Source organism: Scylla paramamosain, chromosome 41, assembly GCF_035594125.1.
Source record: "Scylla paramamosain isolate STU-SP2022 chromosome 41, ASM3559412v1, whole genome shotgun sequence".
NCBI classification, from domain to species: domain Eukaryota; kingdom Metazoa; phylum Arthropoda; class Malacostraca; order Decapoda; family Portunidae; genus Scylla; species Scylla paramamosain.
The window spans coordinates 2,934,592-2,948,113 of NC_087191.1; the positions used below are offsets into that span (position 1 = coordinate 2,934,592).

General features: G+C 37.9%; 1 protein-coding gene across 1 annotated transcript; it reads right to left on the bottom strand.

Moving 5' to 3' along the window:
* Positions 1-4,982: 4,982 nt before the first annotated feature.
* Positions 4,983-11,600, bottom strand: LOC135092828 (dentin sialophosphoprotein-like). The gene is made up of 3 exons (XM_063991573.1): positions 11,522-11,600; positions 9,067-9,168; positions 4,983-6,255 (listed from the first exon to the last, which is right to left on the bottom strand). The coding sequence occupies exons 1-3, from the start codon at positions 11,524-11,526 to the stop codon at positions 5,433-5,435; spliced, it is 930 nt and encodes a 309-aa protein (XP_063847643.1). The 5' UTR covers positions 11,527-11,600; the 3' UTR covers positions 4,983-5,432.
* Positions 11,601-13,522: the final 1,922 nt, after the last annotated feature.

A 13,522-nucleotide genomic window follows, 5' to 3' on the forward strand; every position in this document is an offset into this window, starting at 1 on the left:
TATATATATATATATATATATATATATATATATATATATATATATATATATATATATATATATATATATATATATATATATATATATATATATATCTTTTGGATTCAGGGCTGCATCTGGTATGGTGGTATTAAATGTACCTTCCGTTTCTGTATGTCTCTGCCTGTCTCTGCTGGTGTTGGTCTAGTGTTGTTTACTGGCAGTTCAAAGCACTTTTTTTGTTTTTGTTCTGTTGCCCTGTTATTCATAATAAGAAATTTTTACCGGATTTTGAGACCCATGCCTTATTCTTGGAAGACTTCCACACATACCGACTCCATCCTTGTATTTGTGTACGGCTCAATATCCATAGGTGTAGTCGGATTTGGTGTTACCTTTCTTCTACTCTTTCAAGGTGGTAGCCTCCCCAGTATTGTTTCTGTTTATCCTAGCTTTAAGAACTATTTTTGCTTTTTTCTTCTCCTATTTTATACGTATTTTAGTGATTTTCTTAATGTTCTTTCTGCTGTAAAACATTTTAGTCCTCCTTCCCTTCATCCTTTTGTTTTATCGATTTTTCATTGGCTTTAGGTTTTACAACATAGAGGATTTGCTGGGTCCCAGCACATGTTGGGGTTTCGGGAAATGAAAAGGCAAATAGGCTGCCTAGAGATGCAATAACTCAGGTTGCTCATTTCAGCCTCATTCCATTTCATGATTTTAACTCCAATATAAACATAGACGTTATTGGCAGTTGGCAGGGCAAGTAGGAGGATTTGCTTGCCCCTACAAAGTTTGGTGAGATAACCTCTGTAACTTTTTGTCCATGGACGTATGTCATTGTGTAAGATCGCTGCTGAAGGACTGCACTGGCCGTCTCCAGACAGTTCACACGCGTCTCAATCATGGCTACATCACGTAACGGGAAACCCAACCACTTTGTGATGACTGCCTTACAGTGAGACACTTTATAGTGAAGTGTCCCCATCTGGGAAGGGGACCACAAATGTTCCCAGGTCGGACTGCTCTTCCAATATCGACCCCAAGTGTCTTGACACCCCCGCAACTTTTTCTTCATTAACTTCTGCAACATTCGCGTTCTAATATCCAATTTTCAGTATATATATCACTACCTCTACTCTACTAAACTTAATCTTCTTTTCCTCACCGAAACACAGGTGTCTGAGGAAACTGATATTATCCCTTTTTCTAATCCCTAGTACTTTCTTTATCCTCATTTTCCATCCAAAAGTTGATGTTGCATTTATGTGCACAACGACTTTACCTGCTCTCGTGCTCTCGAGTTTTCCCACCATCTTGCTACGACTACAGAGTCACTCTCAAACTAAATATATCTGTGCTGTATATCTCTCACCTAACTCTTCATATCTCTCACCTAACTCTTCTGACTGTAAGAAATTCTTTGACGACATAATTTCCAAACTGGAGCTCATCCTGACTTTCTTCCCTTTTGTAGAAATCTCAATTCTTAAAGATTTGGCTTTCCTCTCCCTTCACTGACCATTCTGGTGAACTAGCCTTCAGATTTGCTATCCTCCTCGACCTAGAGCAATTGGTGCAACACCCTACTCGTATTCCTGACCGTCTTGGAGATACGCCTAACATTCTTGATCTTTTCTTAACCTCTATTCCTTCTGCTTATGTTGTCACTCTCTCTTTTCGGTTGGGCTCCTCCGATCACAATCTCATATCTGTATATTGTTCTGTCTCTCCAATCCCTCCTCAGGATCCTTCTAAGCGGAGGTGCCTCTGGCGTTTAATCTCTACAAGTTGGGGGAACCTGAGAAGGTATTTTGCTGATTTTCCTTGGAATGACTACTGCTTTCATATTAGAGACCCGTCTTTGTGTGCCAAGTGCATAACAGAGGTGATAGTATCTGGCATGGAGGCGTACATTCCTCACTCTTTTTCTCATCCTAAGCCTTCTATTCTAGACCTTGGTTTAACACAACCTGTTATCGTGCTATACATGATAGAGAGGTGGCGCACAGAAGGTACTTAATCCTTACATCACCAGCATCCCATGCGCTTTATATTTCTGCCCGGAACCATGCCAAGTCTGTTCTCCAACTACCCAAAAACTTCTTTATTAAAAGAAAATGTCAAAATCTCTCAGTATCAAACTGGCATCTAGCTAAAAATATCTCAAATAATTTTCCCTCTTTTTCTTTCCCTCCTTTATTTCAAACAGATGGTACCACTGCTATCACATCTATTTCTCAAACTGAACTCTTCGCTCAAACCTTTGTTAAAATCTCTACCTTGGTTGATTCAGGGCTTGTTCCTTCCTCTCCTCTACCCTCTGATTACTTCATGCTACCTATTAAAATTCTTGGGAATGATGTTTACTATGCCCTCGCTGGTCTTAACCCTCGAAAGATTTTTGGATCTCATGGGGTCCATCCTATTGTTTTTAGAAATTGTGACTCCGTGCTTGCACCTTGCCTAGTCAAACTTTTTCTACACTGTCTGTCAACATCTACCTCTCTTTCTTGCTAGAAGTTTGCTTATATTTAGCATGTTCCTAAAAAAGGTAACCGTTCTAATTTCTCAAACTACCATCCTATTGCTTTAATTTCCTGCCTATCTAAAGTTTTTGAATCTATCCTCAACAAGAAGATTCTTATACATCTATCACTTCACAACCTTCTACATGATCGCCAGTATGGTTTCTGTCAAGGTCGCTCTACTGGTGATCTCCTGGCTCTCCTTACTGACTCTTGGTCATCCTCTTTTAGAGATTTTGGTTGCTTTGGACATATCTAAAACTTTTGATAGAGTCTGGCACAAAACTTTAATTTCCAAGTTATCCTTCTACAGCTTCTATCCTTCTCTCTTTAACTTCATCTCAAGTTTCCTTTCTGACCGTTCTGTTGCTGCTGTGTTAGACGGTCGCTGTTATTCTCCTAAATCTATTAACAGTGGTGTTCCTTAAGGTTCTGTCCTGTCACCCACTCTCTTATTATTATTCATTAATGATCTTCTAAACCAAACTTCTTGTCCTATCCACCACTACGCTGATGATACCACCCTGCACTTTTCCATGTCTTTTCAAAGAAGTCCAACCCTTCAGGAAGTAAACATTTCATACGGGGAAGTCCCAGAACGCCTGACTTCTGATCTTTATAAAATATCTGATTGGGACAGAGAGAACTTGGCATTGTTCAGTGCTTCAAAAACTCAATTCATTCAAATCTATCAACTTGACATAAACTTCCAGACAACTATCCCCTCTTCTTCAATGGCACTCAACTTTCCCCCCTCTTTTACACTGAACATCCTCGGTTTGTCCTTTTCTTATAATCTAAACTGTAGACTTCACATCTTATCTTTAGCTAAAACAGCTTCTATGAAGTTATAGGTTCTGAGACGTGTCCGCCAATTTTTCTCACTTCCCCAGCTACTAACTCTGTACAAGGGCCTTATTCCTCCGTGTATAGAGTATGCTTCACATGTTTCAGGGTATTCCACTCATACCGTTATTCTAGAGAGGGCAGAAACAAATGCTTTTCGGTTCATCAACTCTTATCCTCTAACTGACTGTCTTCAGCCTCTCTCTCATCGCCGTAATGTTGCATCTCTACCTCTCTTCTACCGCTATTTTCATGCTAACTGCTTTTCTGATGTTGTTAACTGCATGCGTCCCCTCCTCTGATAGCTTCGCTACACAAGATTTTCTTCTTTCTCTCACCCCTTTTATGTCCATCTTTCATGTTCATCTTTTATGCAAGAGTTAACCAGTATTCTCAATAATTCTTACCTTTCTCTGGTAAACTCTGGAAGTCCCTGCCTGCTTTTGTATTTCCACTTTTTTCTGACTTGAATTCCTTCAAGAGAGAGGTATCAAGACACTCATCCTTCAATTTTTGACTACCCTGTTCTGGGACTGGCATCTCAGTGGGCTTTTTTTTTTTTTATTGGATTTTTGTTGCCCTCGGCCAGCGTCCCTCGTACATGAAAAAAAAAAAAAAGTCTAGTGAAGCTGAAGGAGCGATACTTTTTCCGTTGTCGCGTTGAGGGTAGGACATTCCCAATGTCACTAATATTTGGAGAGAGGCCACTTTTAATGGGAGATGAGGTTCTTGTTTGTTTTGGAGAAGACTGATCTTTTGAACAAATTATCAATTCCATTTTATTGATTTTTTTTTTTATTATTTTATCAGTAATATAGTATTGGGCAGAGCATTATCCTTGCAGTGGGACAACCTGGAGGTAAGTAAGGAAGATATACAACGAACAACGCTTTGTCTTCATGCCTGGGTCAGTAGGGCCAGTATCTTAGCCATATAGCGAACAACACCATGTATGTAGTTCAATGAGCTCAGTGCCTTGGGTACAGAAAGAACAACACCAATTGCGCTGTTCTGGGCCACTGGGATCAGTTCCACGTTACTTTAAATCCTTTATTTTAAAGACCATCTCTTTTTTTTTTTTTTTTTTTGCAGTTAATGTTTGGGAAGTCCATTCCATTTTATGTAATATGCTGACATTTTAGTGATTTAAATATTTTTGCCCTAACATACTTTTGTTTTTAATTCTTACCTGTAATCATTGTTGTTTTTAAAAAAAAAAGTAGCAGCGCCATATGTCAGCGATGTTGCAGAGCCAGTAGACTAATAAATCAATCTACTACTACTACTACTACTACTACTACCACTACTACTACTACTACTACTACTACTACTGCTACTACTACTACTACTAGTACTGCTGCTGTTGTTGTTGTTGTTGTTGTTGTTGTTGTTGTTGTTGTTGTTGATGTTGTTGTTGATGTTAGTAGTGGTGGTGGTGTTGTTGTTGTTATTGCTGTTTTTCTTGCTGTAGTTGTTAATAATCATTATCATTTGTTAATGCATCGGCTTCATGTGAAACTCAGAAAATGCATGAACCTTTGCATTGCTAATGGTGATCACACAACTTGATATATGATTAAAGAAAAATTATTAGAAACATAATTATTAATATTAGAAACAAAGAAAACATTAGCCAATAAATACTTTATTTATCTTTCATGTTTACATGTATGATTGCAAATGAGAAGGCATCAGTGGTATCGTAGGTATCAGTGCTCGCTGTCATTCTCAATGTCGCTGTAACTGTTTCTCTTGATTTGGAGGCAACTTTGGTTCTTCTGAATTACAGGGATCATTAATTCTCTACTGGACGCATCCTTAGTTTTCTTGAATCGGAGGGATATTTTTCTTCTCTTGAGTCATAGAGATTATTGGTTCTCTTTAAAGGGATCAGTGGTTCTCCTCGGTTACAGGGATCACTGTTTCTCTTGAATTAGAAATGTCACTCTTACTTATTCTCCTCACTTATCATCATCTTCAGGTTCAGACTCATTAGATTTAAAATCATCTTCCTCAGAATCATTGTCCACATTTGAATCTGGGTCGGCTCTCGTCATGCATGAGTCATCATAACCATCATCAGTTACTAGAATCATCAGAAGTTGAATCATCAGAAGCAGAATCAGAGGTGTCCCTCATCATGCGTGAATCATTAGAAACACTAGAATCAGAATCAGAATCAGAGTCATCCCTCATCATGCGTGAGTAAGAACCAGAATTACTAGAATCATCAGACTCATTAGAAGATGAAGCAGAATCAGAAGCAGAGGCGTCCCTCATCATGCGTGAATCATTAGAACCACTAGAATTAGAATCGGAATCAGAGTCATCCCTCATCATACGTGAGTTAGAACCAGAATTACTAGAATCATCAGACTCATTAGAAGATGAAGCAGAATCAGAATCAGAGGCGTCCCTCATCATGCGTGAATCATTAGAAACACTAGAATCAGAATCAGAATCAGAGTCATCCCTCATCATACGTGAGTTAGAACCAGAATTACTAGAATCATCAGACTCATTAGAAGATGAAGCAGAATCAGAAGCAGAAGCATCCTTCATCATGCGTGAATCATTAGAAACACTAGAACCAGAATCAGAATCAGAATCAGAGTCATCCCTCATCATACGTGAGTAAGAACCAGAATTACTAGAATCATCAGACTCATTAGAAGATGAAGCAGAATCAGAAGTAGAGGCGTCCCTCATCATTCGTGAATCATTAGAAGAATCAGAAGTAGAGTCGTCCCTCATCATGCGTGAAGAAGAATTACTAGAATCATCAGACTCTTCAGAAGATGAAGCTGAATCAGAAGCAGAGGCGTCCCTCATCATACGTGAATCACCATCATCATCAGTGGCCATAAGGCGTGGAGAGATTCCCCGGTCAACAGCCACATCCCTGCAGAAGTGAACGCCGGTGAGAGATGAAGGAGTGGAGAGGACAGGGCGGGGGGAAAGTTGGTAATGGTTGAGGGAAGTGTGAAAACATATGTGAAGGGAAGTGTGGAGGCATAGGTGAAGGAAAGTGAGGAGGAAAGAGAGAGAAAGTGGAGGAGAGTGGAAGAAAGAGCAGGTGTAAGTAGAAGTAGGTAAACAGAAGTCACTTATACACAAGTGCACCTATACACAAGCGTGTATAGGTGCAGGAAAGCGGAGGCATAAGTAGAGAAAAATGGAGAGAAGTGTATAGGCAAGCGTGTGGGAAACTGGTGGAAAGTTAAAGTATGAGTAGAGGAAAGTGGAGAGGCAGAGAGAGATGCAGGAAAAAGGAGAGAAGCGTGGAGAAGTGAAGAAACTGAGCTGCAAGGACAGGGACACAAAAGTGGAGACAAAAATAAAGGAATAGTGATGGAGAAACTAAGGAAAGCAAAAAAAAAAAAAAGTTTGATAAAAAAGACAGGGAAAAACAGAAATAACTTGAGCCTTCCATCACCTGAATATCAAGCGATTTAAATTTCTGGCCGATTTATTGCAGGTCTGTTCTCCAAAAACTCCTTCATTAATAGAACGTACAAAAATCTTTCAAAATCTAACTTCCTTCGTGACTTCTGTCACTTATCAAAAAAACATCTCTAATAATTTTGTTTTTTGATCTTTCCCTTCTTTATTTCAACCTGATAGCACCACTGCCATCTCATCTCTTTCTAAAGCTCAACTCTTTGCTAAAACTCTACCTTGGATGATTCAAGACTTCTTTCTCCCTCTCCTCGAACCTTTGAATACTTCATGTTGCCCATTAACATCCTTTCCACTGATGTTTTCCATGCCCTCGCTTTTTTAAACCCTCGGAAGGCTTATGGACCTAATGAAATCCAAAACTCTGCCTCCGTGCTCGCACTTTGGCTAGTCAAACTCTGTGTATCAACATCTACCTTTCTTTCTTGCTGTAATATTGCTTACAATCAGCCTGTTACTAAAAAGGGTGACCGTTCAAATCCCTTAAACTATCGTTCTATTTCTTTAATTCCCTACCTATCTGAAGTTTTTAATCTATTCTCAACAGGAAGGTTTTGATATAGTCTGGCACAAAGCTTCGATTTCCAAACTACCCTCCTGTAGCTTCTCTCTTTCTCTCTGTAACTTTATCTCAAGTTTCCTTTGTGACCGTTCTATTGCTGTTTTGATAGACGATCATTGTTCTCCTAAATCTATTAACAGTGGTGTTCCTCAGGGTTCTATCCTGTCACCGATTCTCTTCCTATTATCCATCAGTGATCTAAACCAAGAAGAGTGATCTAAACTTGTTGTCCTATCCTCCCCTACGCTAATAATACCATCCTGTACTTTCCCAGGTCTTTTCATAGACGTCCAACCCTTCAGGAAGTAAACAGTTCATACAGGGAAGCCAATTTCTGATTGAGGCAGAGCAAACTTAGTATTGTTCAATGCCTCAAAAATTCAATTCCTCCATCTATCAACTCGACACAACCTTCCATTCAACTATCCCCTCTTCTTCAATGACACTTAACTGTTCCTCTCTTCTCCACTGAACTTCCTCGGTCTGTCTTTTACTTACAATCTAAATAGGAAACTTCACATCTCAGCTCTGGCTAAAAACAGCTTCTCTAAAGTTAAGTGTTCTGAGCCGTCTCCACCAGTTTTCGTCATCCCAGGAGCTTCTAACTCTGTACAGGAGCCTTATCCGCCCATGTATAGAGTATGCTTCACATGTATGTGGATATGGGTTTCCACTAATACCGCTATTTTTATACAGAGTGTAATCAAAAGCTTTTCGTTTTATCGACTCCTCTCCTCTAACGGACTGTCTTCAACGTCTTTCTCATCGCCGTAATGTTGCATCTCTTGCTATATTCTTCCGCTATTTTCATGCTAACTGCTTTTCTGATCTTGCTAACTGCATGCTAACTCCTCCTGTGGCCTCGTTCCACAAGACTTTCTTCTTTTTCTCATCCCTATTGTGTCCGCCTTTCTAATGGAAGAGTTAACCAATATTCTCAACCATTCATTTCATTCTGTGGTAAACTCTGGGACTCCCTACCTGCTTCTGTATCCTCTCTTCAAGAGGATGATTCTTTTGACATTTTTTTGACTTTTTTTTCTGGACGGAATGGGATTTTATTTCCTCTTTGTGTTCATCTTGGCCAGTGACCCTCTAACGTAAAAAAAAAAAAAAAAAAATCGAAAGAGACTCCCAAAAAAGGGAAAGATAAATACGGATAAGCACAAAAATGCAGAGATAAAGACAAAGAAAAGAATAAGAGACAATAATCGAGATAAGAGAACCACAAAATATTATTTAGTGTGACAACACCATTTTAAGACCCACACTAAAGACCTTGAAGTGAATGGAGAGTAAAGCCATTAGTAAGATTAAAAACTTGCTTTTCTTCTGTTGTCATACTTTGCAATAATTTCAACACCAGCTCCTCCAAAATTCAAGAAGTCAATGGAGAGAAATGCCATTAGTAAAAATAAATATTAACTTTATATGTATGCAGCTTTGCTAACATTCAAAGCACTGTACAAAAATACATGCAAGGACACAGAATTGAAGATTAATTTTGTCTCCTAAGTTAGAGTGCACAATGACACATTTCAGACACTGAAATAGCAAGATAGGTGTATTAATAAAGTTGTAGGTGAATGCCATCCCGTGTGGGATTGCCGGCCTGTTATATAGATGGATTATAGGCTAGGAAAATAAATGCCCAGTAAAATGATAATGGTGGAGGAGGCGGTGGTGTCTTACCCAGCAAGAAGGCCAAGGGAGAGTGGGGATTGGGCAGCAGGAAGATGGAAGGATAATGCTGCTCTCGCCACACACAACAGGCCAACGAAGGCGACCAAGAACCTGCAGGAGAAGAGCAGAGGTACAGTCGCGGTCATGGGGACTGAAGGCTGCATTATTGTACTCCAGCAGCCCACAGTGGTGTACTTGACCTACGAACATAATCTATTACAATGTTGCTGTTGAAAGTGAAAAATAGTCGGATGGCAAGACTTTACTAAAAAATAAATGCTTTAGACACTTACAATGGGTGCCATACACAGTACAATACATTGCAAATATATACTATTAGGAAATCTATGAGAGAGAAAAAAAAAAGAAAATATATATATATATATATATATATATATATATATATATATATATATATATATATATATATATATATATATATATATATATATATATATATATATATATATATATATATATATATATATATATATATATATATATATATATATATATATATATATATATATATATATATATATATATATATATATATATATATATATATATATATATATATATATATATATATATATATATATAATTTCGTTATTACCCAAGTGACGAGTTTATCACATCCCAAAGTAGCACTGGTAATAAAAACTATAATTCGTCATATGCACTATACACATTTTTGTTTTTATTTGTTTTTTACATAGAGTTTATTTTATTTTATTTTTTAATTATTTATTTATTTTTTGTTTATGTTAATGCGGCTGTAAATGCAGATGTTCATTAGTGGTAATGTGATTAGTGCTAGTGTGTGTGTGTGTGTGTGTGTCATTGTGATTTGTGACTGTGAGTTAATGTGTGTAAGTCAGCCATAGTAAGTGTTAATGTGTATCAGTGTAAGTGTGAGTGAGTGTTAGTGAGATTGTGTTAGGATGATGTTGATATAAATGTTGTTGTTGATGTTAGTGTAAGTGTTAATACTCGTGTAAGTATTGAGGTTATTGTTAGTGTTAGTCTAAGTGTAAGATAACATTGTTGCTAATATGAATCTTAACATCATGGGAAATGTTTACGAGTGGCCAGAAGCAGTAGGCGTGAGTGTGGCGTTGTAAGAATACCTGGGGCAGTAAAGCAAGTGTCATCCTCAGAAGTCTGTAATTTATCTGATTCACGTTGCCCACTTCATAACTACATTTTTTAACCTTTTCCATCTGTTGATTTTGAAGAAAATACATATAATGAAGGCTTTCATTCTGCTTATCCTTCTTTTTTTTTTAAGTTTTATTTAACACAAAATAAAAAAAAATACGTAGAACTTCACATCTGAATTTATTCATTACTTGGTTTATATATATATATATATATATATATATATATATATATATATATATATATATATATATATATATATATATATATATATATATATATATATATATATATATATATATAGCTTCAGAAAAGTTGAGAAGAGAAAGATATTAATCGATCCGTCCTATTAATTTCCAGTGTGTCCTATTATTACAGGTTCCTGCAGTTTCCTTTATTTTCTTATGTTCTTATGTATTCTTCCACGTAAAAAAAGTGAATGAAGTTGGCAAGGAATCAGACAAGGGATCAGAGATTCATGGTTTCTGGTTAAGGATAAATTAAACAAAATAAGGAGAAAGTAGTGTAATGAGTTGAACTGCAAATTCTCTGAGCCTTCATTTAACATGATCTTTTATGTAATCCCTTAAATAGACGAACTGAATGTAAGAGGCCTTACGCATTACCTTAGTGTAGGTAATTGATGAATTTTTTAATCTCACACTGCTTGTCCTAAGTACTTAACCATCACTAAGAATGAAATCAGCACTGCTTCTATGAAGCTTAAACTTTGAGCTTAATGCTTTGAGAATGGGAAAAAAAATAAAAAATGAACAAGGAACAACAGACTCCCAGATCAGTATCAGCCATAGGTAAAAGGAATAAAAAAGTGGTAAACGGTAGAGTCAGAACACCAACTCTCACTTCCAGAAGAGTCCAATCACCAGATCACCAGCATTATAAACACTCCTTGACCTAAGTTAAACTATATTTAAGTCCACCTGATAACCACACCTATTCTTTGTGCCAATATAAGCAAAGATAGATGTGTGGTGAGTGGCGTTATACTTAGAAATGTCTTCACATTCGGTTGGCGAATTTTAAGGTGATCTGGGACAGGTGTTGCAAGTGACATCTCTTCATAAGGCTGCTTTATACGCATGAACAAATCTCTTTCAAACAGAATCATCCGAATGAATGTTAAATGTATGATCGTATACACTAAACAATAACCATATTCCGGAACTCAAGGAGTAAAAAGGTGATAGGAGTAACCAGCACACCCTTAGATGTGTTACGCTCTCCCTGAGACAGAGAGGACGAAGGTCTGCTTGTCTGTGTGAGGAGTGCACCTCAGACTCACCTCATTCCGCAGATGTTGGTGAGCACGCTGCAAGCGAATGAAGTGACATTTTCCTAGGCCGTTAATTATATACTACTCGTGTGTGTCTGTGTGTGTGTGTGTGTGTGTGTTATGAGCTATCGCAACATGTGCACTAGTCCAGTTTGTTATTATGACACACACACACACACACACACACACACACACACACACACACACACACACACACACACACACACACACACACACACACACACACACACACACACACGTAATTTTTTCACCAAGCAGCAAGCAGCTTGTAACCTTGAACAAGAGGGTTAGGGGTGTATGACGTATGAAGGGCCTTGCGGCAACACTGAGATCACACTGCTGGAGGTCTCAACCTTCATTCATGGAGTCCTGCTGTGTTGTTGGTGATCGCAGGATTAGCAAGTGATCCTCTAGACACATACACAGATAGATAGATAGATATTTTAGCGATGTGAAATTAATGTTATATGTATAAATTCATACCTACAACACATACTGATAGTGACAGAGAAAAGAAAAAAAAATGTAAAAAAAAATAGTAAAAGAAACGTTTCAAAACGTCAGCCTCCATTAGAACTTATCAAAACAATAGAAAAAAAATGTAACTAAACGGCATATTTTACAACTAAAACCTAGTAAAATCAAGAATTAAAACCAAAAATACATAAAAGTCCCCTTCCACTAACTTTATGTACAACCTAAAACAAGTACATAAAATAAACAAAAAAAAAAAAAACTCAATGAAACCAAGTATGAAAACACGCTATTAAATTGGACTTATACAAACACACCATCTACCGTTAGAAGAGCGACAAAATTTTGTATAGGACCTCACAGCAACTATGCACATCAAATGACATCACCTGGTTTAAAAAGGTAAATCCATACAGGTCACGGAAGTATTACCAGCGAGGATATTACTCCAGTAGGTACCACTCCTCTGCATAGCACCGCACCCACACAGCAGCTCCTCTAAGAATATCCCTCCAATCTCCCACTGTTCCACCGTCCGTCTTCACTGCCAAATGTGGCTATTGACGCGGAGCCGCATGAATGCGATGCGGTGAAGCTCATTCTTATCCTCCTGATGAGTACATGCCACGAGTATTGAGATCTGAGTTTAACAAAACATATGTTATTAATCAGGACGAGACAAAAGATTGCAGCGTGTTGGTAGTGGTGATGCTCAAGCCTAAGAGCTGCTTCAGATCCCCAGTTATATAGCTTGGTACTGACTTAAGGTCACTCCCAAGCCAGGACTCACATCTATACAGTATGGACAGCAATAGTGCTGCGTCATTCACACTTCGCTTAATGTAAAAAGAAATGTTTTTAACATAGGATATAAAATTGAGGAGATGGCACATCTTTTTGGCTTTATGTAATCTAACATCAGCAGATATCGGTTTCTAATCCGTAATTACACTACCCAATTACTCGTAAGTGTATTTTGCACACCGACCATTTTTAATATTTTCCACTTGCATGTCGGCCTTATCTTCTGGGGATCCATTAATTACAAAAACCTTCGTCTTCTTTTCATTAATCCGTATGCTATACTCCACAAAAGCGCATTACTAATTCATCTTTCTTTAACATTCTGCAACGTGTCGCAACAAACAGCACTGCGTCGTCCCTCAGCACTAGAATGTGCAGCCACAATAAGAAACCGTCATGCTTACATCCATCTTCCACACACACACACACACACACACACACACACACACACACGCATAAACGAAGAGAGAGAGAGAGAAAGAGAGAGAGAGAGAGAGAGAGAGAGAGAGAGAGAGAGAGAGAGAGAGAGAGAGAGAGAGAGAGAGAGATAACATAAGAACATAAGAAATAAAGGAAGCTGCAAGAAATGACCAGGCTTACACGTGGCAGTCCCTGTATGAAAATTTAATATACCTATTTCCACCTATCATCCCCATCCATAAACCCGTGTAATCTTCTCTTAAAGCTCCCTAATGTCCTAACACTAACAAT

Coding starts and splice junctions, on each gene's coding strand:
- LOC135092828 (XM_063991573.1), bottom strand. Junction 6,256..9,066: donor TCCCTTGGCCTTCTTGCTGG/GTAAGACACCAC, acceptor TCACTTCTGCAG/GGATGTGGCTGTTGACCGGG.